This window comes from Pituophis catenifer, unplaced genomic scaffold, assembly GCF_029215685.1.
Source record: "Pituophis catenifer annectens isolate HBS135680 unplaced genomic scaffold, rPitCat1.0.hap2 SCAF_2, whole genome shotgun sequence".
Taxonomy (NCBI): domain Eukaryota; kingdom Metazoa; phylum Chordata; class Lepidosauria; order Squamata; family Colubridae; genus Pituophis; species Pituophis catenifer.
Window position 1 is genome coordinate 84994355 of NW_027256882.1, and position 25435 is coordinate 85019789.

Below are 25435 nucleotides of genomic sequence, written 5' to 3' on the forward strand. Positions count from 1 at the left end.
ATCATTCACAGGTGCAGATGTTTAAAGAAACAAATTCATATTTTTGGTTTTCTTTTGTTTTGTGCAATTTATAAACTAGTTACAGAGGCAAGTTCTATTTTGGGGCTGGATAACATACCAAGAGATGCAAAGAAGGGAAATAGAAACTGAACCAAGGTGATTTATCTTCTTTTTATTATACAAAAACTTGGGGTGAACGGTCATCCAGTGCAATTTTTTGGTAGTAGACTTACAGGCCTCTCTTGTAAGAGCCCACATTGTTGCATATTGCATTATTCCTAATTTTTTTCCTCACAGGAACTGTTGAATATTGATCCCCCAAATCCAAAACTCTTAATACCTAATCCCAAACTGCAGTGCTTCACATACATAATTTTTTCGATATCCTCTGCCAGAAAATGGCCACTAAAGCAATACCTTTAAAGGAGAAAAGACAAATATCTGGAAAATAAGTATCTCAGTGCTATATAGTCTATAATTTCACATCTCTAGAAGAATGAAGCCTGGCGAGATCTTGAACTTACGATGCTTCTGCTGTTTTGCTATTGGTATTCAGTGTCAATAATAATAATAATAATAATAATAATAATAATAATAATAATACAGGCATTGGATGATCTAAAGTTCTCCAGCACCATTCCTTTGCATAGGACACATTGGATAAGAACCATTGATTCATGATTTAATCATTACCACTTAACTTTTCCTGTATATATAGTCTATGGCTGCTGTCTTCAAGATGGAACTCAAGTTTAGAAGCCACTGACTTCTGGGGAGCAACAAATCCTGAAGACTATTACCCTCAGCCAGGCTGACAGTTTTTACAAAAATTGGAAATATTAGTTCAATTGCTTAGCACATTGTAAGCCGCCCTGAGTCACCGGAGAAGGGCGGCATATAAATCAAATTTTTTTAAAAATAAATAAATATTTGAAGGAGCACTGGCACTCCAATCTTACTAAAGATTCAAGAAAAGTAGCTAGGGAAGAAGCTGCCTTGGAAGACTTGAAGATCCAATCTTACAGTGAAGGTTCTTTCTTTTTCAAGAACTGATGCACCACAGTGTAGCAGATAACTGTACAGAAACTCTTTATTGTGGCACACACCTTCCCCAGCAACAGGATGTTGCTCTGGGCTAACTCCATCCTCCTAAGCCTTGCAAATTGATGTAATCACAACAATAGATCTTTATTACTCAGTCCTTAATCGTTAAAGTGACATATACCTTTGCCTCCCTCCAAAAGTTATTGGACTGATTGGGATTAGGTGCTACGTCAATGTCATTGTTCCTCTTTTGGTTTCCATCAAGTTCTAGGTGACGGGGTATCAAACTCATGTTTTCACGTGACGTATCGGGACTTTCCTCCCCTTCGCTAAACCGGATGTGGGCGTGGCCAGCACATGATGCATCCGGCCCGTGGGCTGGGAGTTTGACAGCCCTGCTCTAGGTCAATCTCTAAGCCAAACTCCAGCCAGGAAGTGGGCTCTTTGCTGTAGTTTGTAGTCCTGGCAGTTGACTGATAGCTGTCTTGCTTGCCTGTAATCACTTCCTACTTCCTTGTCTGTTTGTGGTATTCTTCCCTTTCTCTCATACACACTCATACTTTTGTAGGCTAAGGACCTAAGTGGGGTGAAGCTGCCTATAGACATCTGCCTGTTCCTAAAAACACCAGGGTGTAGCTCACCAGATACCTGGAATGCCGGTGTGGATGCTTGTGAGTAAACTGTGAGGAGGGGGAATGGATGAATAAGCCCACCTTCTCTCAAATTTCTAGGCTTGTAAATGTTTACAGCCCTTTGGGAGAATGGATGATCTGAGCCTATCTTTGAGGAAGTTGGGGGTGGGAAGTGTTCCTGCCCTGCTGCAGCTGCTTTTTCGAAATGTAGACAGCACCTCTAGTCTCATTCCCTTACTTGCTGCATCTTGTACCTAACAGCCAAGTGGCCCACTGTTGCACCAGTAAAATGTCATCAGAGCATACAAATGTAAATAAGCAGTCCAATATGTGTAAACGGAATGAATTGAAGCTGCATTTCCTAAATAACTGATCTCAGTTGTTTGTCATCTAGAATAAAATTTGACACCACTTTACATCTGAAAGTAAATGTTTAACAAAAAAAGACACTTTAGTTAAGAGGTTGGGTTAATTACAGGTAGGTGTGAACTTATGGCCACAATTGAGCCCAAGATTTATGTTGCTAAGTGAAAAATCTGTTAAGTGAATTTTTGACCCATTTTACGACTTTTCTCGCCACATTTGTTAAGCGGATCACTGCAGTTCTTAAATTAGTAACCCGGTTGTTAAGTGAATCTGGCTTTCCCACTGATTTCGCTTGTCAGAAGGCTGCCAAAGGGGATCACATGACTCCGGGACACTGCAACTGTCATAAATGTGAAGCAGTTGTCAAGCATTGGAATATAAATCATGTGACCATGGGGAGACTGCAATGGTCATAAGTATGAAAAATGGTCATAAGCCACTTTTTTCAGTGCCGTTGTAACTTTGAACAGTCACTAAGCGAACTGTTGTAAGTCGAGGACTACCTGTACATGGAAACTGGTTGGAACAGGTAATGCCTCTGAGCTGCATGCAGTCCGAGGCCTGAGAGCAGGGGTGAAATGCTCCCGAATCGGACCGGATTGCCCGATCCGGTAGCAATTTTTCCCCGTGGTTCGGCGATTTGGTAGCGATCGCCGCCCGGGTGTCATTACTTCCTGGTTTTAACCAGGAAGTAATGTTTTTTTACCTTCTGCGCATGCACAGAAGGTGTGCATGGGCGGGCGGCGCGTGCGCTTCCGAACCGGTAAGGAAGGTAAGTAGATTTCACCCCTGCCTCAGAGCTTCCAGTTTGTCCAGACAGAATAGGCAGAATACAAGCATAGTTTGGCAGTGATCTAGTTATGTACAGTGTATACAAGCCAGACTTGCACATTTGAAGCTTGATTGCTCTCAGAAGTTGCTTCTGGAACTAGAGATCTCTGACAGCCTTTAAACCACATGAACGGTTTCTGCCAGAGCCTCAACCCATCTGTAAATGATGCCCCAAGTGGCTGGAGTATGTTGACCCTGGGTTTCAGCTTCAGTTTCTGCAAGAAGTGAATGGTATACTCTACAGGGTCATTTAGGTTCTGAGACTTGAAATCAAATTGAACTCAACTCCTAATCACTACATGAACATGTCTGTGCAGTTTTGTTGGTGGCAATACAGAATGATTTGTATTGTCTTCCTGGATGATTAAAAAAAAAGAAACATCCTGTCTAATCTAATCTAGAGCTTGGGGTTTCCTGATGGTCTCTTATCTTAGTATAAATGAGATTTACTCTGTTTTGGTGTCTGAGCTCAATCCAAGTTTAGTTACGTGCTACTACCTACTGTGAACCTTCCCAGAGTTCCTCTTAAAATAATGTGAAAATCCTCAGCCGCTTTGACCAGAGACCATAGCAGGAAAGATGCTTTGTGGGCACACAGTCACTGTCTCATTCTCTTTCAGACATATACACACGTGTGTTTGTATAGCAGTGACATTCCCATTACAGCCTCAGATCTTGTAAGTATAAGGATTCTATTAAATAAGCAGCCTTTCCATTCTCCTTCTCTTCTGAATCCACTTGAAAAAAGTATCCAAGATAATCAGAGCTTGCTTTTTTTTTTTTTGGTCTGTTAACAATCCATTTACCCATCAGGACACAATACAAATACTGTTTTTATTAGTTGAAAGCAGGGTTTTTTCAAACTTGGCAACTTTAGGATGTGTGGACTTCAACTCTCCAAATTCCCCAACTACAAAGAATTCCCCAGCTTGTCTAGACGTTACGAAGGAGCACTAGACCTACTTGGTCCTTACCCCACTAGGGCTTGCCCTATTTGTCCGATTCAGAGAATGATTGGCCAGTCATTGCTCACTATCTGAACAGGAACTTAGTGTCTCCTCTGTCCTGTTGCCCAGGTCTTTGCTTTTCTTCTCTTTGCAGAGAAGATCCCATGTTATTAATCTTTTCCCATGCTTCTGTGACCACCACGGTGGCAACTGTTCGTCACTGTCTTAACTCCTCAGTGCTTTTCTGCTGGCAGCTACTGTATGCCTTTGGGCTCATTTCATAATCATAGCAATAGGCTGTTGCAATGGATTTCCAGGAATTGGAAGGTCAAGAAAGCCAAGAACCTGGCCAAAAACTGTTGTTGTATAGACTGTTGCTGTATAGACTGTTGCAAGGCAACAATCCATTGGCATGAATTGAAGGTCATAAAAGCTTTTTTTTTTTTTTAAAGAACCCAACAACAGATGCAACACCACTGGAACAGGGTGTTGTGCACCATTGCCCGCACATAGTGATAACATAATGTGATTGGCAGACAATTCCTTTTGTCCCCCAAGTATTACTTCACCATTATTGATTTATTTATTATTTATTAGTCCAATTTATATGCCGCCCTTCTCCGTAGACTCAGAGCGGCTTACAATGCATTATAGCAATAGGCTGCATATTTTTTTGTATATACCTGCTTATTAGGGCTTTCGCCCACACCCCCAAAAGCGGTGTTGTTCTATACAAAGCTGGCTTATTTCCCCCACAATCCGGGTCCTCAATTTACCTACCTCGAAAGGATGGAAGGCTGAGTCAACCTTGAGTCTAGTGAGATTCGAACTTGCGCTAATTGCAGGCAGCTGGCAGCTAAGTGCTAGCACTTAACAGCACTTTAGTCCGCTGCACCACCGAGGCACCATTGTTTGAAAGATCCCTTGGGATATATATACACAAAACAAAATTAACCAACAAACCCATTTTTCCAGTTTATGCAACATGCTGGACTAGAAACTAAGTATACACAATGGATATGTACAACATCCTAGGCCAAAATAAGATAACTTAGTTTATGATACCCTGGTTGCAACATAAAATTGCTTCATTACGGCAGTTAGAGACCTAGTTATTGAGTGTATACAGCATGCTAAGGTTATCTAATATTAACCTTAGTGAGGAGATTGAGTGGGAATGGTTGATATATTTATTAATCAAATATATTCGGCATATTGTTCAAATGCAGTATTTTTATATGACTTGCTCAACCATAAGTTAAATATACTGAATGCATACATTAATCTAGTAACCAAATTGAGTGTGTTGCCCTGCACCTGTCCTGTTTCTCAAGTGAACTTGGCATAAATGTAATTCAAGGCCGCAAAACTCAGCACTCTTACTTTTAAAAAGTATTGCCCTAAGTGGGATTTTTTTGAGTAAGCATCAGAGGTGGGTTTCAGCAGGTTCTGACCAGTTCTGGAGAACCGGTAGCAGAAATTTTGAGTAGTTCAGAGAACCAGTAGTAAAAATTCTGACTGGCCCCGCCCCCATCTATTCTCTGCCTCCCAAGTCCCAGCTGATTGGGAGGAAATGGGGATTTTGCAGTAACCTTCCCCTGCCACGCCCACCAAGCCACGCCCACCAATCCATGCCACGCCCACCAAGCCACGCCCACAGAACCGGTAGTAAAAAAATTTGAAACCCACCACTGGTAAGCATGTTTAGTTAGGAATGAGATATTTCCCATTTCTTAAAATCAGGATCTTGGCATCCTAGAATAATTAATGTCCCCAATGGTAGAAGACTCAAATCGATGAAGATTTTCAAAACACGTAACAGGTCGATTTTCCTCCAAATGCTAATTAGATCTAAACCCTTTTTTTGGCAGTTAGGACCGCTGTTACAAATGTGAATGACTGAGCTTTGCAAGAGGCAGTTCATTGGTAAAGGTACAAAAGAAAAATGGGGAAGGGGGCTTTCCTTGGCTTTCCTTTGAACATGGCAGACCAGGAGTTTAATTCATTTTGCTCTAGTGACACATCAACAAGGAGACTGTTGTTCACTCAATGTTCTCCTGAATTCTGTGGCTCCCTTCTTCATGTGACAGCCTTTTGTAGATGCCCCTAAAGAGAATATGAGATGAAGAGTGAATTGGAGCTCACTTTCTTTTTTTTACTGTTGTCTATAAAGAACACTTGTACATGAAAGAGATTCTTATATATACTCTAGAGTTCCCCAATCTGCTGTCATGGGACCATAGCATTATAACTACTCTATTGGGGTAGGAAGTTGGTGCTCTCTTTCTGAACATAGGGAATTCTATAAACATTTAGAGAAGTACAGGGATTGCCAAAACATCATTGTGAAAGACAAAATGTCAGAGTACCAGACAGAGATCCACATGACTGGTCTTATTCAGATAACTGAAACAAGGAGAGACATTTATTTACTTATTAACTTTATATGCATCCCTCTCACCAGCGATGACTAGATGAGAAGGGTGGCATATTCCCAAAGCTACTGTAAATTTCCCAACATAAATCCAGGATTATGGATTGTTTTCAAAATAACAAGTCCCTTTAGTTGAAATATTTTCCTCAAACACTTTTTGTGGGAGAAAAACCACACCAATCTTGTCTTTAAATTCTTGGTCAAAAAGCTATTTGAGCCTTATCCTTCTTGGGGCTTGGCTCCATATTTTGTAGAATTCCATGTCTGTATATCAATGCTTCCTTTCTCTTTTCCTTCCTACAATTTATTTTTCAATTTATTTATTTTTCAATTTATTTTATTTTATTAATGTTAATGGGGTTAAAGGGTAATACATCATACAGACATTTTCTAAGAAATATCAGTTATTTCACAGTTTCAATTTAATGGGTGGCATTAGGTAGCAGTTGATCTATAGCCATGATGGTGAATCTATGGCACGTGTGCCTGAAGTGGCACCCGGAGCCATGTCGCCTGGCACACGCAGCTTCGCCCGTTCCTCTTCCGGGTTTCTGGAGCGCATGCACACATGCTAATCAGGGCCTTTGTGCTTGCGGCAGTGCCGGAAACCGGAAGAGCTGGTCTTCCATTTTCTGGCGTAAGCATGTGCACTGGCCAGCTGATCAGCACATGTACATGTGCGGCAGTAACCGGAAGACTTGCTGGCCAGCGCACATACTCTCTTTTTGGCACCTAATGCCACGCGTACAAGTGCTCCCTTTTCAGCACTTGGTGCTCCCTTTTCGGCACTTGGTGTCGTGTGTGTGCGTCTGTGTGTGTGTGTGCGCGTGTGTGTTTGCCATCACTAATCTATAGCAATAGCACTTAGACTTATATATGGCTTCACAGTGCTTTACAGCCTTCTCTAAGTGGTTTACAGAGTCAGCATATTGCTCCCAACAATCTGGGTCCTCATACATGCGCATGAACACTTGAGCATGATTTTCTGAAAAGAAGAGCAAAGCACAACATGTTACTAATGTTTTGAGTGGCATATAGGGTGTACATGAGATACTGATTTGGCAGAGATCTGGGCAGGATGTGAGGCACAACAGTGAAGTCTGTGGCTGTGCTGATGTCACCATACTCCTTAGAAGTAATGACAAAAGGAGTCAGAGAGGAAGTGGAGGTTAAACGCCTCCAAATTTATCAAGTACCATCTGCACTGACTTATTGAAAAACACACACACAAGGCCATGTTTGGCTGCTAGACAGTCATCAGCATATTCCATCTATAACATGACTAAGGTAACAAAGAGGGTAAAGATAACGAGTACTTTCATCAGCTGCTCTATAACCGGATTTCAGAATCAAATCTATTCAAAGCAAGAGCTGTTTCTTCTTCCTGCAATGTCTCCATTTATATTTTTAATTTTATTTATCACATGTAGATATTTTCTTTGGGAAGTTAAGATGGTGTATATCCGGGTCACCCAATGGGGTCAATAATATCGATTCACAAGGGTTGATGGGACAAGTCAAGGGGTTGATTATGTTTGATTGGTCACTCAATCAGCTAAATATTTGGACTGGATTTGGCATTTTTATCCACTGTCAAGTTCTTCCCAAGGATTTGGGTTAGGCAGATGTTTGATGGTGTTAAAGGTATCGTCACAGGATGCAAGCTGTTTTAATTAATGCTGCCTTTTGCAATTGACTGATTGATTGACTTAATGCCAATCATGTTCAAGTAGGGCTCTAGCTGTTTTGGGATTGCACCTAAATTGCTTATTATTATTTGCAGTACTATTAGTTAAAGCAGTATTTATTAAATTATTTTCATATAAAAATGTTTGGGGGTTGATGAGCATTCTTAAAAAATCTGCTCATAATTTTTCTGTACATCCGGTGACATAACCTGAGCTGAGAAAGAACGGATATAGCAAAAAGCACAGATTCTGGGAAAAAAACAACCCCCAGACAGAATACAACATAACATTCCGGTGTCTTCAGCTTCATGCTTGTGCGAGGAAAGCATGATTGGCACAAATATATAATATATTTGTGTGTGTGTATGTAACAATGGTTTTATAAGTACAGTATTGTGATAATTAAATATTATGATTGTGTGGTCATGGTTTCATGGATTATATTGCTACTGTGAACTGCTTAGAATGGTGAGTGAAGCAACACAAAATATCTGTACTAAACAGACAAAAGATTGACTAAACGAATGAATTACACACCTTCTGTGGCAGGGCATGTGTTAAAACCTGGATTGCTTTCCCCTTCGACTTCAGTTTTGTTGTATTCTTCCTCAGGGACAAAAAGCTGTAAGGGAATTACAGTATAAGTTTTTGCTAGTATAAAACAACATGAACATCCTCCTTCAAGGTGATACTATTGAACAGGCTTTATGAAATGTTTCTTAAATGATCCTCAAACCAGATAACCTATAGAAGTGATATTCTATACATAGCCAAAGTTTCATATGTTTCTTTCCCTTATTCTCACTTGGGGAAAATGCTATATATTTGAAAATATATTTATGCATTTTTTGCCCTTTTGTTCACTTGCTAAACATATTATTACTTAGTATTTCCTAAACCTTTACAAAATTTTCATGATATAATAAGAAACTGATCTTTCTTGTAGTGACAATGTCGGCAGCATACAAAGAAAATATATAAAAAATGTTTTACCGTTGGCATTTGCCCCCAGCCAGATTGGCAAAAATGTACCCAAGTTGACCAGCGGAATGCTGAAAATGTAAAAGGAGGCATGGAACATATTACCACATGTGGTGGCTATGCCCAGATGCAAGGAAATATTGATCAAAGATAAGAAACTGGCTAGAGGAAATTACTAAACAACAAATAGATCTAATACCAGAACTATTCTTATTAGGTATATTAAGGAGAAATTATAATAAAAAAACTCAATATATCATATTACACATAATAACAGCAGCTAGAATCATCTACACACAATACTGGAAAAACGATAGTACTCCCTCTGATGAAATGGCGATAAAAAAGTGTTAGAATGTCGGAGATGGACAGGCTAACAATGGAAATAAAAGAAAGAGATGAAACGGAATACTATTTGATTTGGGACACATGGTATAACTGGTTAGAGAATAGAAGCGAAGAATAAGAATGTAAAAGTAAGTTAAGGTGTGACAATAAAGAGTAACATATATAGGTATGTACTTGCAATATTGATGCATTATATAGAATAGATATGTACACAAAAGGAAAGGAAGAATAACGAAAATAATTTGCATGTACTTAGGAGATATACTGATACCGGAGCACTGTAAAGATCGAAATTGTGATATAAAATGAAGAAAACTGCTTAATAAAAACTATTTAAAAACAGAAAGAAACTGATCCTTCTTGTTATATACATACAAACAAAAGCAAAGGTTTCATTGGATTTCACCTTTGTGCAGATCTGATTTTAGAGCTCAATGAAAAAGTGTATTCTCCCCTCCATGGGCTAATAACAAGGAATTTCAAGAAGGCTAGAAATAAACAACAACAACAAAACAAAACAAGAAAGTCCAGTTGCCTCTTGAAAAAGCACCTTCAGGGCTAGAAACAAGCTCTGATTCTTGGTGAAAGGCAGACATCTTTGATTTCAAAGACCAGATATCTTTGATTTCAAATTTTCTCACTTTCAGCCAGCATGGATTAGAGCATGGGTGCCCAACCTTTTGGTTTGCCTGGGCCACATTGAGTGAAGAGGAATTGTCTTGGGCCGCATATAAAATAGATAATATGGTTAATGTACATAAATCACATTAAAATGTTAAAAGTTTATGCTCTTGTGGGGCTGCATTACTGGCTGTCCAGTGCTGCATGCGGCCCATGGGCCACAGATTGGACACATTAGAGCAAGAATATGAGAGTTTGAGCCAACATCATACCAAAAACAAACTGATTGTCTATCACATGCGCAGAAGCTATATCATTTTATATGAAAAATGTAACACAAAAGAACCCTCTTGCATATTGGTATTTATTTTAAAAAATGCTTGCTCTGTCTTTGTCACTCACCGAGAAAATCCCCTTTCTATAGAGGTTTCAGCAGTTTACAGAAGCACTTTGGCATGATAGTTAAGCAATCTTCATTCTTACCCTGGAAGAGCTGGACAAGGCTTTGCTGGAAAGGGAAATCTAGAGTTCTAGAACTTTTTGTGAAGTAGAACTTTATAGCACAGATATAACTGTGCTATATCCGTGATAAGTTCTATAACTTCTATAACGTTATAGAACAGGTTCTTTGATGTACGATGCCTTCTGAGTTCTAGAGGCTCCAAAATGTCTTCTTGAGCAATCATATGAAAATAAACCTTATTGAGTTTCATAAAGATTTACATATACGCTGTAGGTAGAAGCCTAAGAATCCTTTCTTCAATTTACCTTCTTGCATCTCTCCCCTGAACCCCCATGCACTCTTTGAAAACCAACACATTCTTTTATCTAATGGCAATGGTGTGGGAGGACACTTGAAAGGCTTTTGTGTACTAATGCATTCAGATGTCTCTTTTGTCCTCCATGGCAGTGAGCCAACAAAGCTAATTGGGGACATGGCAGGAGAGCCGCACATAGCGACTTTGAAGGTGACACTGATTATTGATGCCCCTTTGACAGCTTAAGAGCTGCAACTTGCACTTGGCATTTTAGAACTAAAGGGTGTGCTTTGAGCATGGAGCAGACACATCTGCAAATCCAGTTCTCTTTATGCCTTGTCCTTTCCTCCTTTCTGAAAAGACTCCAGCTTGGGCCACTGCTTAATTGATGCTGGGTCACTGGAAAAAAAGCTGGTCTCTTTAACTATCGCAGACCATTCCTTCTGCTTCAGATCCCACATGCTCTCCTGCCCTGCACCAGATGTACTAAGCAGAGCTTTGTGGTGTGAATCATGACTGAGACTTCTGCTCCCCTCTGTGCTGTTGGCAGTTTAACCACAGGCCAGCCCGTGGCAGCAGGTGTCATAAAGTTGGCCACTGAAACAGTTTTGAACATACTACTTGAGATCCTTAGTAAAAAAAAAGCACGCAGCCTCCTGTTTTTATTATGCAGCTTTGTTTTTTTGAGAAAGGAGGAGGTTAAACAACATTTAAACAACATTTTACTGAGACCACTCTGAAAATCCGGGATAGAAATACTTTAGAAAGAAATATTTTAAATAGAGAAACATTTAGTCTTTTGACATTGTGTTTCTGCTTTGATAAGCGATCTCCTTCTGCAAGCTATTGCAATCAACCAATCTATAAACAGTTCCCTTGAAAGAAATATAAAAAGGCATGACTATAAAAAGATAACAGAACCTTCACTCTGGAACCATCGCTTGTCTTTGTATGCAAATATAGACTGACTTTCAAAAAGCCCCAAAGAGAAAAGATTAAAAGTTATTAGAGATGAAAGACTGATATTAATTGATAAAAGACCTGCTTGACATATAATTCTTGACATGTTTACATGGGAATAAGTTGTGTTGTGTTTAGTGGAGCTTATTTCTTGCTGTGAATTGCAATGTGACTATATCCTGCTTTATCTCTAGAGTTATTCCTTTGCTGCCTTTGATTTTATAAGTTAAAAGTGGAGCTTTTTAAAACAAAAATTGGAGAGGATTTAAGAAAATGTTTTTTCTTTTTCTGTGTTTATGGTAGATATTTCTAACTTCTGCCATGATCAAACCCATTGTTACTTTGACTCTACTGTCACACACTGAAGACCTACATTTAACCGTCAGTTATAAAAGCTGAGATGAATGGCCAATGTTTTTGTGGTTGTGGGCTGGAAAATCACTACGCCACTTCAGGGGTGGGTTCTACTTACCTTTACTACTGGTTCGCAGTGGGGCCGAGCGCAGAAGCATTCTGATGACATTGGGGTCAGTGGGCGGAGCCTCCCACTGGTTTTACTACCGTTTCTATAGAGCCGGTGCAAACCGGGGGAAACCCACCACTGCCCCACTTCCATAGTAGGCCTGACAGTGACAGAAAATTTCTCTGGGGAGCAGGACTGTTTTTTTTTTTTTTTTGGAGGAAGAGCTAATTTGGGAATAATTAGTTTTTTCCCCAAAATATCTATGGAGATTCTCAGTCATTCAGGTCATGGTTGTCCCAAAGGTGCTTTTTCAAAAGACTGTCTAAAGTGAAGAAGCTTCTTGGATGAGAAGCGAAATACCTTCAAGGAAAAACAAAGAAAGTCCACTTGACTTTTGAAAAAGTACCTTTGGGTTCTCTTCCAGAAGTTTAATAATCTTCTTTAGAATTTATAAGTCATTAAAATCAAAGAAAGGAAAGGAAAGGAAAATTGGAGGAAGGAAGGAAGGAACAATTGAATCACTGAAAATCCCTGATATATAGTTGGAAGGTTCTGAGATACAAAATATGGAGCAGTAAAACTGGAGGCATCATCCCATAAGTCACAGGTTACCTATGCTTTCTCTAGACAGATGAAAACATAATTTTTCACAGCTGGTAATTTGTGCATCAGCAGGAAAGTGGCTTGTCTTAAGGAATCAGAGCATTTTTCTAGTTGGTAATGAAAATATTCTTCATCCTTTTTATGAGCAATGACTTGAAAATCTGGAAATCCTCTTTATGATAAGCAAGTCTTGTCAGCCCAATTTTTCACCACAAAATTACTGTTGTCGGGCGAAAGAGAAAATGGTACTTATTCTGTCTTAAATGCCTAGAGCAGATTTACCCACTTTGGAGACCCTCTGGATGTGAGGACTGCCCCTCCCAGAATTCTCCAGCAAGCATTATGATTGCTATGAATGCTGGGAAATGAAGTCCACATATCTGGAAGGTGCTAAATTTGAAAAAAAAAAAAACCTGTCCTAGAGGAAAATCAGGCTATAAATCTAGTGAATACATTAATAACACAAATATATTGGAAATGTTCTGAAAAGCCAAAATAATAGTGTGTTTGTTCATTTGCCTTACAACTTGCCTGCTCCCCAGATAGATTTTTTCCCCCAAACTTTACTGCAGAAATATGAGAGAGACTACCGTGTTTCCCTGAAAACAAGACCCTGTCTTATATTTTTTTGAACCCTGAAATAAGCGCTTGGCCTTATTGCCACGCGCTCAAAAGCCCAATTGGGCTTGTTATCAGGGGATCTCTTATTTTGGGGGAAGCAGGGTAGTACAATCATGTTTAAAGTTTCTTTAGATTCTGAAGCCCTAGAATGTAACTTAGCCCTCCAAGCCTTGGTGCAAACCTCAGGGACTGCCAAAAGTTATTACCAAAATGTAATTTTTATTGTGAGAGGAAAAAAAAAATAACAAATAACTGAAGAATAATAGAATAATACTAATATTAATTAGTTTTAATCGAAGCCACAATTCTATTTTGTTTTTATTGAGGCTATACAAGGGGTGTCAAACTCAAGACCTGTGGGCTGGATCTGCCCGCAGGACTGGACTGAAAACAGCAAAGGACCAGCCTTCGGTGCCTCTGCCAGCAAAAACGGAGCTCAGTAGGGCTGCGCGCGCCTCCCCTGAGCTGCATTTTTGCTGGCAGAGGGCTGCAGGAGGCCATTCATTGTGGCCAAAAATGGGGTGCGGGGGGGCCTGCATGCACCTCCCCCCGGGCTCAATTTTAGCTGGCAGAAGGCTATCAAAATAAACTAAAAACAAAACAAAAGGAGAAATGTTTCCTCTTTTGCATTTGAGCATGCAAAAAGGGACAGATAAGGAGAAAGGGAAAGACAAAGAAAAAGATGGGAAGAGAGCAAGGAAGGAAAAATAAGGAAAGAGGGGAAGGAAGAAGAAATGAGAATGAAGAGGAAGGAAAAAGAAGAAAAGGAAGGGAGGGAGGGAGGGAGGAAGGAAGGAGATTGTAATGATAATGAGGGAGGGTCTCAGGGAAGTCCTGCCTTATCCCTTGGCCACCACAGGTGCCCCCAAAAACCATGCCACCCCAGCCACCCCCAGCCCTCTGAGGTCAAACACAACCCTGATGCGGCCCTCAATGAAATTGAGTTTGACACCCATGGGCTACGCTCTTGACTTTATAAAGTTCAACCTTTACTCTATTACTGAGAGACAGAGAACAGCCCTCAATCCTGGAAAGAAATTACACATATTGAAAGATGAGCAGCTACTTAAGAAGAAAAAGAAAGCATGCCACAGTTTTGATTCTGTTCACTCACCCACTTTCGTGGCCTTCCCCTGGGCTTTTTTGCAGTAGAGATGTGCCCCTGTAATATAGAACAACAACAACAAAACAACAAAAACAAAAAACCGCATGTCCCTTAGGCAATATGTACTCTTCACAATCAATACATTATACTCTAATTATTATCTTCTTGATAGGTATTCTCTAATGATTCAGGAAAGGAAAAGGAATTTTGAAAAGACAGTAGAAGAAAAATTTGCATCTAGTGACCAAAATCAACCCATTAGGGCTAAAAGAAAAAAAATGAAAGATCACTACCAAAAATGTATTGGCAATTTGAAGCTGAGAAATGAATGAATATGAAAGAAAGCTGGGCTAGTCCAGGTTTGAAAAGCACAATGACTTAGTTGTCCTTCTCTGTCAGTGGGTCCCAGTGGATGTTTATATCTCTTTTGAGTATAAAAATAAAATAATATCAAAGATAGAGATGGTAGCAGCCAATAACAACAACCACAATCATAACACAGTATATACATTCCATTGGTTGGGAACAGTAATGGGAAAAGTTATCTGATGAGTTGTCTTCTGAAAGCAAGAGTGTTTTCAGAAAGAATTCTTCAACATATTTTAATGTCCAGAGAGATTCCTAATTTATCTGGCTTGATGGTGATGGTCTAGGTACTACTGGGATCTGGATGGTCCCCATTTGGCTGTTTGTTGAAAACATCTGTGAAGACCTGGCTTCTTCACCCAGGCCTTTGGTGAGACAGACTCCATCTGGTCTCCTGGTCTTGCCATTTGTCTAATTTGTCTTGATTGTTGTGAGCCACCCAGAATTGTTGGAAATCAGATGGCATACTTTAATCAATTATTAATATTAATAATGATTATTGGATGCGTTAGTCGAGTAACTCTTTGAAAGTCTCACAATGTCTGAAAAGAATCCTAACGTAAAGGAGCTGTAGCAGTGGCAATGCCATGTGATGAAAGAGATATAGGAGATAAAGTAGAAGAAACAAGTAGAAGATGTCAAAATTGATAGTAGCAGTCATCATCACTGTTGGAATCAGAGTACAAAACAATCACTGTTCAACTGAAAAGTGATGTTCTCAATAGCAAAGGAGAATATGTGACATTAGACCGAAAAGGTCTACTGTCCAGAAAAGGAATAATTAGAAGAAATGGGCAAAGTATAACTGTGGAGAATGATAGATAGATGGTCAGTGAGTTATATTTAAAGCAGTAGTGCTGTCATATGAAGCCAGTTTGGTGTAGTGGTTAAGGCATTAGGCTAGAAAGTGAAAGATCATGAGATCTAGTCCTTCCATAGGTGCAAAGTCACTCTCTCTTTCTCTCTCTCAGTGCTAAACAGGAGGCAAGCACAAACCACTTCTGAAAAACCTAGTCAAGGAACCACAGAGGCTAGTCCAGGTAATTGCCAGGAATCAAAAACTGATTCAAAGGCACCAGAAAAAAAACAAACAGCAAATCTGGCATGTAATAAAGGGAAACCTTTAGATTATATGATTTATATACAAGTACTTGTATATTCGATTTCAGTTCTTTTGTTTCCGGGTCCAAAGACCTATCAGTCCCTTTTCTCTATCAGAAAGTACAGAAGATTGGAGTAGAGTAGGCCAATCTGATTGTTCTTACCACCTGTCCACAATCAGCACTCCTCTTCTTGCTTCCCTTTGGCCGCCCACGCGGTTTCTTTGGGGGCAGAGGTCCAGTTGGATCCTTTTTGGATGGAAAGGTGGGGAGAGTTATTAATGAACGAAAAGGACAGCTATCTCTATGTCTTATTTTTCTCTCTATGTAACTGCAGAGAATGCACAATGAAACCTAATGTTACACCAGATGAAATGAACATAACTTCCAGAACATACACCCAGAATTTTCTGGTGGCAGACACTGAACAGGTTTCCTGAAGGCATCAAGTTTAAAAACTCTGCAATAAACTATTAGACAGCAGTAGCTTATTGTTGAGCAGTGGTCTTAATAATTCTCATGATGAAAAAAATGACATCTACCATGCATATCAGCTTTCAGGTAAGGCCAAATTGCAAATCAATTGGAATCAAAACAGTATGTGATGAGAAGATTATTTGATTAAACAGGAATCTTCTATGACACCAATATTAGCAGAAGAGAAGAAAATAATCGATAAATGTGGAATCGAAAGCAGTACAAAAATTATTGAGGCTTTTTGTTGGCTCTTCTTAATTACTTTTCCAATGGATACATGTCAATATTAGCCAAAAGGAACACTTGTCATTGACATCCATTGGATACAGCTGAGATATTCTATCCAGACATCAACTGTGTTGCTTGTCTGTGGGTGTCCGAGGTTGTTTGGAGAACAACCCAGAAAAATAATCATCTGCAGTTTTACTGCAGAGCAATCATTCTTTTTTTCCTCAGAATATACATGCTTTGGCTATGCTTAGCATACTAGAAAACCAAAAGACAGCCTACACCAACTGTGTAGCAGGCCAAGAACTGCTGGGACTTTTTTGACAGATGTAAGGAGCATCATCTAATGCTATAGAGCAGCTAGATTGTCCAGGAAAATGAATGAGTTTATTGGTTTATCGGTAAATGGACATTTGTTTGTTGGTTAGTCATCTGGTTTACTGGAATCTTTATGTCTTTCTGGAAATATACCTAAATTAGACCTTCTGGAATAAATAGTCCTTGTAAAGAAAGCATGTTGTGAATCCTTAATTCAACCAAAATGACACCCTGAACACATAACATCGAGGTACAGGGAGATTTAAGGTTTGCAAAAACATAACAATAATCTTTAGTAGAAAAAAAATAGTACTGCAGTATTTTATTGGTATAAAAAGTCTGTTTAAAAAGTACCTTCCAACATACCTTCCAATTACCTCATTTTAACCTAACATATTGGACCAACCCTGGTCCTGCATTTAGTTTATTGTTCAATATTCTGAGGCAAACTCAGAAGGGTTGATTAATTCAGTAATCTGTACTTAAATTAACCACAGACATGAAAGTCCTGTGAATGTAGATATAGTAGGTATCACCAAAAGTATATTTGATCAAAACAACATAGACAACAATGGAAACAAAACTTATCAAAAGAGAATATCAGTACAGAAAATATTTATGTTTGAATAAATATTTAAACCATTCTGAAGAATGTTGTGCATGATAATCTTAATATTTGTACATGGTTTTACAGAATTAATAGACTAATCGAACCAATCGAACCAATAAATTAATATACCATAGAAGTGCCACTGTGCTCACCTTCCTCCTTATACATTGCATGTGAATGGAATCTCATTCTTTTCCTAATTATTATTACCACCACCACTACTATTACTAATAGTAATAATAGTAATAATGGCTAAGAGCAGGAAAATTGAAGAAAGAGAAGAAGGATTAATTCTGGCTGTGCAAGATCAGGCCTTAAGAACAAATGCATACACAGCCAGAATTGAAGAGGACAGCAACAGATAGCAAGTGCTGCCTCTACAAAGAAGCTAAAGAAACAGTGGACCACCTGGTTGCTGCTGCCAGAAGATTGCACAGACTGACTACAAACATTGGAATATCTGCAAGAAATGCCATTTGCCCACAAACGATGATGGGACCACAAAGTAGACAAAGTAATAACAAATGAAGATGCTAAAGTGCTCTGGGGATTTTAGAATTCAGAAAGATAAGCATCTGCCACATAACATCCCAAACAATTGTTGAAAGACAAATCATTTTGGCTAGTGCATGTTGCAGTATGTTGCACCTGGAGGCAGTAGAATAGAATAGAATAGAATAGAATAGAATAGAATAGAATAGAATAGAATAGAATAGAATAGAATAGAATTCTTTATTGGCCAAGTGTGATTGGAGTCACACAAGGAATTTGTCTTGGTGTATATGCTCTCAGTGTACATAAAAGAAAAGATACATTCGTCAAGAGTCATAAGGTACAACACTTAATGATAGTCATAGGGAAACAGTCAATATAAATCTTAAGGATACCAGCAACAAGGTTACAGTCATACAGTCCTAATTGGGAGGAGATGGGTGATAGGAACAATGAGAAGATTAATAGTAATGCAGACTTAGTAACTAGTTTGACAATGTTGAGGGAATTATTTGTATAATTACAAATTACAAAGAATAGAAGGGAAATAATTGGAGGAAATCACAAAATACAAGATCTTCAAATAGAACAACTGTGGCAAAAGAAAGCAAAAATAGTACCAATAATGATAAGTGTCGAGTGCAATCCTAAAACATCTGGAGCATCACTTCAACACCATCAGCATTGACAAAATCAAATCAGTCAATTGCAAAAGGCAGCTGTACTTGGAACAGCTTACATCCTGCAGACGATAGATACCCTTAACATCATCTTACTTAACACCATCCCTTACCCTTAACACCATCAGACAACAACATCTATCTATCCCAGGTCCCCAGGAAGACTGGGTAGGTAGATAAAAATGCCAAATCCAGTCTAAATATCTGGTTGACTGTGACCAACCATAATAATAATAATTTATATACCAGGCGACTCTCAGCGACTCCGAGCAGTAGGAATGCACATTGTAATTCAAGAATGGAGCACACCACTTCACATCCTCCAAAGTAACTACAGTTTAGCCCAAACTCATTCTTTATTGCTAACAGGGCAGAACAATGGCCTTAAATTAGAGAAAGGAAGGCAGGTTCTGACTAGATGTTAGAATAAACTTCTTAACAGGAAGCACAGTTTGATATTGGAACCATTTACCAGCAAAGGTAATAAGCTTCCCTTGGTTGGATGAATTCATGTAGTGGCTGGATGATTACGTGTTAGAGATGCTCTTTTCTAGATTCCATCACTGATCAGTCGGTTCAGCTTGATCACATAAATTGCCCTATACATTATTATGACACACATACACTGATAAATAGAAAAAGATCTCTAGCCTTGAACAAAGCAAAGCTGGCTGGAATTGCTGAGACTGTTTGAGAATTACAACCTTTGTCACCTAATATCATTTTCATTATAGTCAGAGGGTATACTGTTAATAAATCTTAACTTAACCCAAAGGCAAAGTATTTAACAGAATTTTCTAAGCTTACTAAAGCTTGAACGCTTACCTGTGGCTGCTTCCTTGGTCTCCCCCTTTTTCTTTTGGGCTGCTCGGTCAGGATGGTGGAAGCTGGAGCCATTGGCTTTCCAAGGTTGCTCATGGTGACAATTCAAAGTCTTGAAGGAGCCGTTTCTTCTCAGGTTCCTATAGAAAGGAGGGTGAAGGATCTCAAGTTTGCCCTTTCTTTGTCACGACTGCTTGCAATTGTGTTTTATTGCAGAGCTAGAAGGCTAAAAGAAAAGCTTTCTGACTACATGGTTAAGAACTACTTAATCTTCTTGAATGCTAATTTGGTAATTTTCAGCATCCCACCAGAATAAATCTTAAAAAAAAAAAAGTAGCTATCCTCCTCCTTTCTTTGGCTGTTCTGTTTGACCCATCAACCTGGGACTCAATCTGCAACACACTATGATTTCCACCATCCCTAACCAGCATTAGGAAGTCTCGGCATTGGTAAATGTTCTTGCATGGATCAGCTTGAAAATCCTGTGTGAGATCTTGCACTAAATGATAGGAAGTGGTGGCAGTGGTGTGGGTGGGTGGGCATGTACCAAAGGTGGTTGGAAGTGGGGGGGAGATTCACTCAATCAGAGGAAACCAAGTCAATGGGATTTTTTAAAAATCAAAGACCTTTGCAGGTAGTTGCACCCCGAGATAGTTGCCAAGCATCCAAGAGAAGCATGCTTCCTTTCCTCCTTTGTAAGATTAGAGAGCAAAATTCACAAGAACGCTGTTTATTAGTAACATTCTTTCCCCCCTCCCTCTCACTGCACCAAGAATATATTAAGAAACCTGGCAATTTTAAGGCAAAGGGGATTGCCCCTTGTTCAATCTACAATTGCCCCTTGTGCACATTTTCAACACTGCCTCAATAAGTGATAAGGGAAGAGCAAATTTACCTGTCAAGAACCCGGGTAGTTCTGCTTACTCTACCCCAGCACCCTCAGCCCTCTAAAGAAGAGAGGGAAGGAGCAATTCTATGACTCACCCTCTTCCTGCCCTGGGGAGAGGCGGAAAGTGTTTGAAAGTTACATGTGTTCATTTCAGGAGCTTGGGTCTCTGTTGTGCCTATCCAAATTTTGCTCTGTTAGTGATATGGAAACAGATTGAATGTTGCTAGACTATTATCTTGACTCGTGGAAGTAAACGAAACTTGCAGAAGTTCACTTTTTAACTCAGTTGAGGTCTGGTAATAAACTGACAGAAAGGGAGAAACCATCAACTGATCCAGAAACAGCCAAATCATATAAAGAAAGAAAGGGGATTTTTTTTTTGAGGGAGAGAATGTGTGTGTGTGTGTGTGCAGGCGCAGGGAGAATAAGTTCAATGGAGAAAAAGTGTTGTTTCACACAATTGTCTTGCATCCAACCAGGGGAAAGGTGATCCTTGCTTCTCAAAAGTGTCCTTCTCATTTGAAGAAACGAAACAGAAACATCGGCTGAGTCTAAGGAGAGGTATAGTGATTCTAGGTCTTCGCACATAAAACCTTTAGGGGCTTTTCACAGTTGATGGGGGGGGGCAGGCATGAATGAAATTGTCCAAAGTAAGCTTTGCTCAGGATTTAATTCAAGGAGTGTCTGCCAGGCAGAAGTTTGACTAATTGTTTGGCTTCTACAACTGAAAACTCAAGAGATATTATATGTCTTTTCTCAGGGTTATTCTTCCTCCAAAAAAAGAAAAAAAGAAAAGAAAGCAAGTTTCATTGGTTCCTTTAACCTTGTCTCATCAGAACTGTGAGAACTTAATTCGTGGTCTTCAACATGCAAGGTCTATTCTAGCAATAAAATAAGATAGGATACCCCTGGAGAGAAACACCTATTTAGCATGCATATCTCTCTGCCTGTTTTCTTCTACATTATTCTCCCTTAGAGGAACTCACATAGGAGGCCTACAAGGTCTGTTGGACTTATTGAATATGGTTAACTGTTTGAGAGGATCAAGCGTAGGCAAACAGCCAAGATAGCATCTTCCTTGATGATCAGTCCATTAGCCTCCCCTCAAAAAAATAGATTTATTTATTTATTTATTTATTTATTTATTTATTTATTTATCTATCTATCTATCTATCTATCTATCTATCTATCTATCTATCTATCTATCTATCTATCTATCTATCTTATATGCCGCCCTCTCTCCGGAAAGGACTCAGGGCGGCTCACAGCAATAAAAACAGATAAAATCAATATTGAATGTTAAAAACCATTAAAACCCCCCTTAAAAACCCCTTCAGATACTCTTTAAATTATTCATTCATTCCTATAATCTGGTACCTGCAACATGTGTCATACAGCTCATTGCCTCAACTCAGGCAATTTGGTCTAGTGGTTAAGGCATTAGCAATAGCAATAGCAATAGCACTTAGACTTATATACTACTTTATAGCCCTCTCTAAGCGGTTTACAGGGTCAGCATATTGCCCCCAACAATTTGGGTCCTCATTTTACCCACCTTGGAAGGATGGAAGGTTGAGTCAACCTTGAGCCTGGTGAGATTTGAACTGCCAAATTGCAGGCAGCCAACAGCCAGCAGAAGTAGTCTGCAGTACTGTGTTCTAACCACTGCGCCACTGTGGCTCATTAGACTGAAAATTAGGAGGCCATAAATGTTTTATTCAAACTTTAAAAAAAAAAATCTGAAGGTTTTCTTTAATGTATTATTGATCATTTACATATTTAGAGAATCAGGTACTTTTTATGAGTCTGTTCCATTAGTCAGAACAATTTTTAAAAATGACTACTATTTGATAAGGAGACCCTTCAGATGGCCACTCACATCCTAATCATATCATGATTGGATTATTGCAATGTACTGTAGTTGAAGATCATCCAGAAGTTAGACCTAGTTCAAAATGCAATAGCAAGTCAAGATATTGGCTATTACTTACAAAGCTCTTCCTTTGGGGCTGGTTATTTGAGGAACTGCCTATCTCCAGTTCTTTCTGACCATCAGATGTGTTCAGGCCTGTACTCCAGGTTTCTCAAATGTTGCTATCTTGTGGGACTAAGGAATCATGACTCCTTTGTCATAGTCCCTGCCCTACACATGGCTTCCACTCTCCAAGGATTCCAGAAGTATCTTAAGACTTGACATTGTTCCTGGACCTGGGGTTAAGGCATTGGTGGAACCCATGTCATTTCTCTAAATATTGGGGATTGCTGTTGTAGTCTGGGCAACCATGTTGTTTTTGTTGTACTTTTAAATTTAATATATGGATATATTATAAGCTGCTCAGAATCTTTTTGGAGTAGCAAATAACAAATCGAGGCAATCCTCAACTTACAACCAGTCATTTAGTGACCCAGGTTTGAGGTTCCAATGGCAGGGCCCCTTTGAGGTCACATGATTTCATTTTGGGTGCTTGGCAACCATCCTGGATTTATGGCACTTTGCAGCATCCCATGGTCACGTGACCATAATATATAACTTTTTTTTAAAAAACTGGAAACTGGCATTTACTTCTAGATAAATTCATTTCTACCTCAAGACTCTCTGAACAATTTACTTAGGGAAGGATAATGTTAAGGAGTACTGTCCAATTATTTTATTTTCTTCAGTTTGATGTCTGCTGATAAGAGTTTAGGCCTGATATAGCATATGCTATAACAATCTAACAAAAGAAATCAATGCGCCCTTTAGAAACATTAGTCCAAGGGCCAAAAAAATAAAGCAAAACCCATCACAAGCCCATGTCTTTTAAAATCTAGGGAGCTTTCTGACATTTCTCTTCCCAAAAGCAGAAATATTCTCTGCTTGGAACCGAGTCCCTAGGGAAGGGCAAAAGTCTTGCTTAAATGTCAGCTGCTTATAAACACCTTTAATATTAGGAGAAAATAAGCAAGCATCCATGGTGGTGGGAAAGCCACTCAAACCAATGCCAATGGGAAACTATTGATCTGAGAAAGATAAGGTTAAAACTCTTAGATAGGCTCTTCTAAACTCAATCTGGTCTCTATTTTATTTTGAATAATAATAACAAAAAAATAAAAATAAAAACAACCCCCCCCCCAAACACCCTGTGGCCTTATGTGTCAGGACTTCCATGCCCCACAGCTTGTGCTGGAAACAATGACAACTTCCTGATTTCACTCATAGCAAATGATCTATGGCCTCGCAGTGCATTTTGCAGAGGAGAATGTTTTAAAGTCACTGCTCCCTGAACCTGTGCAGATAAGGAACACAAGGAGAGTTTCCCCAGAACACCAGGTGCAGAGAGGAGATTAACAAGGGCACATGTAAATGCAGTTATCTGTAGAGGCTGACTGAAAGGGAAGGCATGGCGGGGGAGGCAATTTTAATTACTGACACACTTAACATAAGAGGAAGAGAAACTTCATAGGGTCAATTGTCTCCCCAGGCTAGCTTTCTTGACTGGCCATCCTCCACTGTGTTGAGACTGGAACTCCTAGAATTTCAGTCGGCTTGAGAGTGGAAGGCTAACACTTCCAGAAGGCACCAAATCAAGGAAATTTGACATGCAGAATGCTGGCAAGACCGACATCTATCCAGTAGATATGAATGTGGAAGCACCAAAAACCTTCCTAGTTGAGAATGCTGGCCTTTGCATATTGATATTATATGCTTATTGATGTTATATGCTGCCCTCCTTAGAGATCCTTTGAGTCAGCTGGTAGAGAAGATTGTATTCTACATCTCCTCATGTTGTGTGTATGGACATAATGCAATTAGTCAACTGCTCATTTCAGTCATATGATGAAGGATAGAGAGAGCAAAGTACTTTTTGAGTTTCATACAGTTTATTTAGTTAGGACAATATATCAAATGTTAACTGGTAATATTCAAAAGCAGAAATTGTCTCAGGTCACCCCAGGCCTTTACACATCCTGTCAAGAGATGCTTGACCAGCACAAAGTAGTATGTGTGGTCATAAAAAAGCCAAACAAAACCCTGAGTTCAATTTAATGGTAATGAAATATGAGAGAATGTAAGTAATTAAAAACAATTAACATTATTATTTTTTCATGCATTCAATGGGGTAAAAGGAGAAAATATTACAGTTACGTAGCAATTTTTGGAGAGCTGTTGAACTACATATTATCCACAAAATAAAATGAATGGAAACATCTCAGAACATCCCTACTGATCTAACCAAAGACCTGAGTAGCCTAGTATTCTTCCCCTATCCTCTCTGATAGTCGGCCATACACTGATGGGAAGCCCTGAAGTAAAAGATGAGTACCCAGTGGCCTCCTTAAACTCTTCTAATCAAATGTATTCCCCCCTCCAAACTCTGTAAAATCAAGACTTAGGTAGAATCTACAAGAACATATTATTGAATCCTGGTTGGGATATTTGAAAAAGTTCATGTGGATCAATTTAGTTCAGAATGTCTATAAATTAGGATTAAGTCTGCTGGCATTCAAAACCCTGGAGACTTAAGATGTGCTCTCATCTTGGCTCCCTTTGTTAATAACGTGATAAAGAAATATATCTTCTGATCCACCTGTGGTGGAGCTGTCCTCTTTTATCAGTATTCTTGAAAACAAATGTTGCAAATTTTTCAGAGATAAGATAACTATAATAAGGATTTAGGGTTCGCTTCATTTTAAAATAAATTTCAGATATTTTAATGAGCTGTGTAAGAAGCTAGAAGCAGAACTGATTTTTCTTCTTTAACAACTGCATCAAGATTTGTATCTGCTCTTAACTGGACGAAGGATGAGAAATTAGCACTATTATTTAATTATTTTTCATGAATCCATTGTATCTGTTGGAGGAGGAACTGCAGTTTTACGGAGGAACTGCAATTTTACAGGGAGTGGCAATCCACAGGGGAGTAACTACTACTTTCTACTCCAAGGTTCACATTCTTTCTTCATTTGTACATCAGGCTTTCCTACTGGAAAATATGGAGCCATCATCTTATCTTTTGCTTGCCTCCTTAGGCCTACTTGATGGGAGTTTCGGGTTCCCTCCTCAAAAGCTA

General features: G+C 39.2%; 1 protein-coding gene across 1 annotated transcript; it reads right to left on the reverse strand.

Moving 5' to 3' along the window:
* Positions 1-5789: 5789 nt before the first annotated feature.
* On the reverse strand, positions 5790-20416 carry LOC139309599 (high mobility group protein HMGI-C-like). The gene is made up of 6 exons (XM_070933718.1): positions 20391-20416; positions 19499-19635; positions 16034-16117; positions 14412-14459; positions 8480-8564; positions 5790-5926 (listed from the first exon to the last, which is right to left on the reverse strand). The coding sequence occupies exons 2-6, from the start codon at positions 19589-19591 to the stop codon at positions 5844-5846; spliced, it is 393 nt and encodes a 130-aa protein (XP_070789819.1). The 5' UTR covers positions 19592-19635; positions 20391-20416; the 3' UTR covers positions 5790-5843.
* Positions 20417-25435: the final 5019 nt, after the last annotated feature.

Coding starts and splice junctions, on each gene's coding strand:
- LOC139309599 (XM_070933718.1), bottom strand. CDS start 19,591: ATGAGCAACCTTGGAAAGCCAATGGCTCCAGCTTCCACCATCCTGACC. Junction 16,118..19,498: donor GACCAAGGAAGCAGCCACAG/GTAAGCGTTCAA, acceptor CCATCCAAAAAG/GATCCAACTGGACCTCTGCC. Junction 8,565..14,411: donor GGGGAAGGCCACGAAAGTGG/GTGAGTGAACAG, acceptor ATTCCCTTACAG/CTTTTTGTCCCTGAGGAAGA.